General features: G+C 33.6%; 1 protein-coding gene across 1 annotated transcript in view; it reads left to right on the top strand.

Annotated features, from left to right (window-relative positions):
- Positions 1–3,173: 3,173 nt before the first annotated feature.
- LOC105627703 (protein FAM117B-like) overlaps positions 3,174–6,823 on the top strand; it is a 5,939-nt gene continuing 2,289 nt past the window's right edge. Inside the window, exons 1-7 of the mRNA XM_012208980.1 lie at positions 3,174–3,411; positions 4,577–4,734; positions 4,861–4,961; positions 5,061–5,203; positions 5,279–5,445; positions 5,874–6,003; positions 6,413–6,493. Of these exons, the coding sequence (XP_012064370.1) occupies positions 3,174–3,411; positions 4,577–4,734; positions 4,861–4,961; positions 5,061–5,203; positions 5,279–5,445; positions 5,874–6,003; positions 6,413–6,493 (1,018 nt within the window). The remainder of the gene's footprint in view (positions 3,412–4,576; positions 4,735–4,860; positions 4,962–5,060; positions 5,204–5,278; positions 5,446–5,873; positions 6,004–6,412; positions 6,494–6,823) is intronic.

The raw sequence follows: 6,823 nt of genomic DNA, 5'->3' as shown, positions 1-6,823 counted from the left end.
ATATATATATATATATATATATATATATATATATATATATATCCATATAGAACCAATTCTTAAAGAATTAGTCTTAATATTTTTATGCCATTTTATCTTGTGACTTATACAAGTTGCATTTTTTAGAATCGTTTGCCATGTTAATATTGACGAGAATTCTTGTTATCGTAAAAATTTTTCTTGGAACATGCAAAGCTATATTGAATCTACATGCAATTTAAATGAAAATGGATAATGATGAGTTTTGCATTTTTGCAACGAATGCAAAGTTTTTCAATAGCTTCCTATTTTTCGGATTGTTTCGTAGAGATACGACATTCCTTGTGAACTGCTTTGCAGAGTGATCATAGGCTAAATTTAATATAAACCATCGCATATTGCTTGTATGTATGTATGAATAGGATGAGTCACTATAAAATGCATTATCACGTTAGTCCTTAGCGAAAAGCATAACAGTGCCTTTATTAAGAAGATGTCACCATACAGTTTCTCACGACGATTGATTCATATATATATTTTTGTTCAAATTGATCTGTGTATGTGCTTAACACTTTGATCGTTACGAATCATATCTACATTTTCTTGGGAATTATAACGTTTGGACAAACATATTCTTCACTCACACAGATGGTTAAACCTGCCAAAAGCATATATTGCAAACTATGTGTTACATATAAAGGATTATGTTCCAAAATTCATTGCCAATACTGTAGTTATACTATTTTCAGATTTTGGCATTGGTAGTTTTGAAATACACAGTCTATGCCAACAAAACTTCAGCAATAAGGGAGCACAGTCTATTGTTGTTTCTAATATACAAATGTATCAGAAATCAAAATAAACCTTGCATTATGATATCATGATAGCAAAGTATACTTCATTTCTATTACATTTCTGTTATATTATGGCTAACAAGCTAATGGCAGAAACCAAACCTTAAAAAGGACACAGAGTCAATAAGAATCTACTCTAAAATCACATGATTAAATTGACTAGCATTTTGCTATTTGGGTCAATCATATAAATGATGAATGAGAATTAAATGAAAAAATCATAGTATTTCTACTATAAATTTAGTTCTATAATTCCCAGCGAGATATATTTTTACATAGAAGAAATATTTTTACGTATATGTGACATAACGTTCAAAGTGTTAAAATGGAAACGGAGTTGCAGATCGAGAATCAAATAAGAACTTTCGTCGCAGTGATGTAGTGCAATTACGTAACTATATATAAATCTATATTCGGAAATTTCTGGTCCTATTTGTTATTCGACGTATCTAGAGTCATTGAGAACGTAACGCAATGAATTGTAATGTGAAAGTGTGTCATTTTATTCAAAGTCTGATCCTAAAAGCTAAGCCTGATTTATGTTGTATGTCAATGTCCTATTGTTGCCTAAGTGTCTATCATAAGTAGCATACCAATTGATTCAATATTCTTTTTTCTTTGTTTTTTTTTATATATAAATCGTTCAGCCACCCATCGCAAATACCATGCAAACTCAGACTGATATATATTTCTTGTTTGTATTTTTTGATATTGTTTAATCTAGTCATACGTCAGCTATAACTGTAACACTTATATATCATGACTCCATCAAGCTGTAATATAAAATACATTGTAAATAAATATGTAAGCTTGATTCACTTAGTGGTTTTAATTAAACACAGAATACTTGAAGATAAATTTATTTTCTTATCAAGGTAATAAAGTTCAATGTCACGTTTTTTGAATTCCTATTTCTCAACTTAGGACTTACATTCCAAAACGTTCTCTCCGAGGAAAATTTTCAAAATATATAATACACACACACATACACATATACTATGGTATATAAAATCTTTAGTATATAGAAAATATTTCTATAGTATACATAAAGAGAGAGAAAATTCTATAGTATATAAAATCTTTCTTGGAGAGAAACTTCTTACATGTTTTGAAATGTAGCCTCAACAGATAAGATTATTAAATATATACAATTATTTAAGAATTCGTTATAATTGGAATATACAATTTATAATATACAATTTTAGGAAAGAGATATCATATTTTGTTTAATGATATTGAATCATTTGTACAAATTTTCAATTATAAAATGTAGAATTCCAATAATTTAATTGGCAATTAACTTATCAAACATCTGTAATATTTTGTTATTTTGTTTAACATCGGAATTGAATTGTTGCTTATTTATTAAATCAAAATATAAAATTATAATTATTTATACATTATTTTAAATTATAAATTCTTAAAGATAACTTCAATCAGTAATTTAATCTGATTACAAAATTATATCTGCAATATTTTGTTAAATTAACATGAATAGAATTAATTTTTCTGTTTGATAGACAGAAAAAAAAAGAGTAGAGACTATAGACGGCAAATTATGTAGAAATTTGCAAGTAATTCAAATCAAATAAAATTAATGAGAATTTGACCGAATAGCTGTCATGCCGTCACGCTATGCCGTCTTTAAACAGACTGCTCTGAACTGCTCCGAGCGACTATCACGCGGTCGCAAAGTAATAAGTATACCCGGCTAGCGAGTAGCGCGTAGGAGTTCACGTCCCTGAGTGCGTGAGAGAGACGGGCTGTCGGTGTGGGAGGGAGCGAGACACCGATAGGACGCTAGCTACTACACTCGCCACGGTGCTGGCTGCTACGGTGGTAGTGAATGGAACGCGGTGTGCCGCACGTCCTCGCGTAGTACAACGCTCCGAACGCTCCGCGGGTGCCGCGCCACCAATGGCCAGCGAGTACGGGCGGTCACGTGACGCGCGTGCCGAGCCAGCAGCAGAACATTGCAAATGACAAGACGCGTAGGGCATTGTCGTCGCGCCGCCGCTGCCGCCGTCGCCGTCGTCGCCGTCAATCTATCGCTCGGGAATACCTCCGACCGTCGCGCAGAAAATCATCCCCTTGGTGGTAGCGCTTAGCGCAGGTGCCTCCACATTGGGACGCCAGGCGTCCCTGAAGCAGTCCGTAGTCGTAGTCGGTTGCGCGCGCGACTCGAGGAGCTCCCGCGCCCTGAGAGAAAGAGCGGCCGCCAGCCAAGGAGGAAGCCGCCAGGTGCGCGTCTGGTTCGGTCCGCGCGTGCGGATCTGCGATTCGTCGTCGCCGTCGCCGTCGTCGTCGACGCTGCTGTCGTTACGTGAAAGTGAAGAGAAGATGTCGAGCTCGCAGCGTATGCGAAAATCCTCGCCATGCTCGAAGCAGGGCCCGATGCGCGCCACCCTGCCCGTGAGCTCGCTGATGAGACAGGGCCGCCAGAGCAGCAGCCTCCGCAAGAGCAACAGCAACAGTCCCACCGTCTCGCCAACGAACGCGGCCGTCTGGCGGGCGCGCATCTCGCCGGAGACGTCGTCTTCCTCGGGACAGCGGAGCCCCGGATCCCTGTCCTACAAAGGTACGATCACCCCCTTCCCCCCTTCCCCCCTCTCTCGCTCCTCCCCTTCCCCTCCTTCCGTGAACTTGTTCTTTGTACTCGTGGAGTTTTGCTCGAGGAACACGTATTCACACGCGTGACCCCTTGATCGTCGGAGTGCCGGAGTCGTTATCACGGACAAATATTTGTTCTAGTGATGATGACTTCGGAACTCCAAGGGACTACCGGTACTATTACTTGTCCTTCAAAAGACATGTAATCTCTGGAGATTCTGGTCCAGTTGAGAAGTACGTAAATCCTGAAGTGCTCTATACAAATTTAATATTTGTTAAACAAGCATTTTTTTCATAGGCCGTTTCTTGCATTACCATTGTCCAAGATATGTAAGTTGGAGAGTTGTGTTTACTGCAAGTGAGAGATGTGTCTGAAATATTTCTCAATCCTCAAATTGTTTACACTTTGACAAGATTCTCTTTTTTTCATTATTTGTGATATAGAATAAAAAAACGTATAAGAAAATGATTCGTAAGCTATGTTTATCATCGTCTTTGACTTAGTAGCAAAAGTTTTCTATTTATTTATTATTGTTGACCAAATTTACAGAATGATGGAAAATGTTTTTTTTTCATACAATTGAACTATTACTTTCCACATTTGTTTATAAATGTTGCCTGGTAAGTATTTGATTTTTATTTTTATTAATATGTATTTATTATGTTATAACATTATGTTTATAACTTTGTTTATACAATTCATTGTGTTTTGGTTATTCACAATTATATATACTTCAATTGTTTTGAAGAATAAGAATTTTTATTTTTAGAGGAGCCTATAAGTAATTTACTCTTATTTCTGTATTGCTGCATCACAACTACAGTAACCGAAGATACATTTTTAGTTCGGTTACACTATTATTTTCATATTTATTTTTCTTATCATTTTATTTAACAAATACACTTTTTAGTTTATTCCAGCAACCGAAATAATATACTTATAGTTCGGTCTGGCATGTATATATATCTTGTACCTTAATCTTACAATTTATTAATTTCAGACTGGACTTTATTATGTTATTATCTTCTTACTTCTGTTTTTACTTTTTTAATGAATATATATATATATATATATATATATATATATATGTGTGTGTGTATATATAATATTATTAGATTATTATATTTTACAGCCAAATCAAAAACATTGAGCGGTCGTTGTAGCGATAGCTTAAGTGGAAGTCAGAGCATTCGACGGACAGCATCTCTAGATACTATCTATTTGAAAGGGCAATGGCCACGTGACTCCTATTACATGCATTCCAGTCTTCTGGTAGATAAATCCACTCAGGTGAGTAGATTTTGCTTCTTCCTAGAAAAATTGTATATAAAAACTTAAATGATAATGTTATGTTTGCATCACATAAAGCTTATTTAACATTTATTTCATTTACAATATCTTTTATTTTTATCATAGACGGAAGAATGTTCCAATGAGCCAAGAAAAATGCATACTCGTCATCCCACGGAACAAACTGTTACTGATGAGAAATTGGAGAAGAATTACTTCAGGCATCGGTATGTATTTATATTGTTATTTGTCTTATTGTGTCTTCTTTTTATTTTGTATATTTATTGGAAAATCTACACGTTGTTTCTTATATATTTTTCTCGCAGATTACAACGTACAAATAAGGAAGGTACTAGCAGTAGAGAGCGAACAGCGGCATTCGGGCTAATAATGCCAGGTGGCCCACCACCCGCACTTCCTGGAGATCATTCAGTACTTTTGCCCAGTATTGCTTCACAAACATCTATGCGTGAGTAATTTTCCTTTTTGTTCTATTTACAAGATCAATTAAACAGTACGCATTTAATATATGTTATCTTTGTAGACAATCAATTTAGCTTGAGTACAAAAGCAAGTCCCATGAATATCCCAGTAAAACCAATAAGGCCTCCAATGCGTTCATCTATCGAAGGACTGAATCAGGAAATAGAAGGACTTGTGCTCAAAAATACAGCCAATAACAGTGATGCAGACCATCCAGTAGAAGACAAGGTAATATACAAAATTATCAGTTATATACAAGTTATATACAAGTTATATAAAATTATTAGTTAATAGAATTTGATATTTTAAGGTAGAATAAGAATTTTAATTTGCCATTTATCAATGTATTCTTTGAAAAAAGATAGAAATCTTGTTTTGAGAAGAAATGCATTTAAAATTGTGTTTTATCTTGAAGATTATTTTTGCGATGAGTATTTATATCTATATGTGATTTTTTTTTATCTTGAATACTTATATTATTACTTTTAAATACTGAAAATGTACATTTATATCATTAATTACTACAAAATATCTTGTAAGATGATACAAAAGTTTCAAATTTACATTTTTCACAAAACAGGAATTTTTAATTACTTTTTTTAGCCTTTGTTTTATATGAGATTTCGATGATAGATATGAAACTTTTCTTTCTTTAGTATGCACGATATCGTGAGCAAATCACACCCGAAGGACATCGCGCCCCTCTAGCAGACTTATTACGGGCTACTCGGAGTGTCAACACACAAACACCGGCTACTGACCTTCCCTCCAGTTCTTACTCTTCAGGTAAATTATGCGATGATGTCTTTGTTGATTGATTTCCAGGTATACATGATGGTTATACAACGATTGTTACAAATATCCAACAGATTTGCAACTAATGATATAATGAGCTCTTAAAAAATAGTTGGGTTAATGATAAAAAATCAAATTATTTTAACATTATATTTACTTTATACATAGAGTGAATCTTTAAAGTGGAAAAGTAATAAAACTACATACAAAAAGAAATGAAACATATCGAATCAAATTTCTTCTACAGGAAAATTGATTTTTAAGAAAATATAAAATTATATCGTATTAAAAAATTTTATTAAACAACTATAGCTTTTACATACACATACATATATTCTTTCTGGTTAAATGCAACAATATAAATAACACACTAACTAAAGGTGTGTGCCTGTTGAGACAGGCCCTCCATCTAGGAATTCTGAGTCTCCGCTGATTCCTGGTGTTATGGATGCATCCCGTCCGCCTAGCGATCTCTTACAAGGTTGGAGCATTTGCGGAAAAATTTGATTTTTCGTTTTCACAGATCTCATTTAACAAATTTGTTTGTGTTCTTTAATATTATTGATATTATACCTTTTGATATTATTGATATATTTTGAATGATTTATATGTATCTATACGTATATAAATATATATATGTATACACATTTTATATTACATGTGCGTATATGTATGTATAAATGAATATAATTATATTTTTGCTAAAATCCATTAAGACATCCATTATATGCATATTATCAATTTTTAAAAGACTGCCAAGATTATATATATATATATATATATATATATATATATATATATATAATAAATT

Source organism: Atta cephalotes (assembly GCF_000143395.1).
Source record: "Atta cephalotes unplaced genomic scaffold scaffold00010, whole genome shotgun sequence".
NCBI classification, from domain to species: domain Eukaryota; kingdom Metazoa; phylum Arthropoda; class Insecta; order Hymenoptera; family Formicidae; genus Atta; species Atta cephalotes.
The sequence above is the reverse complement of the archived record's forward strand: the minus strand, read 5'-3'. Positions and strand labels throughout refer to the sequence as shown.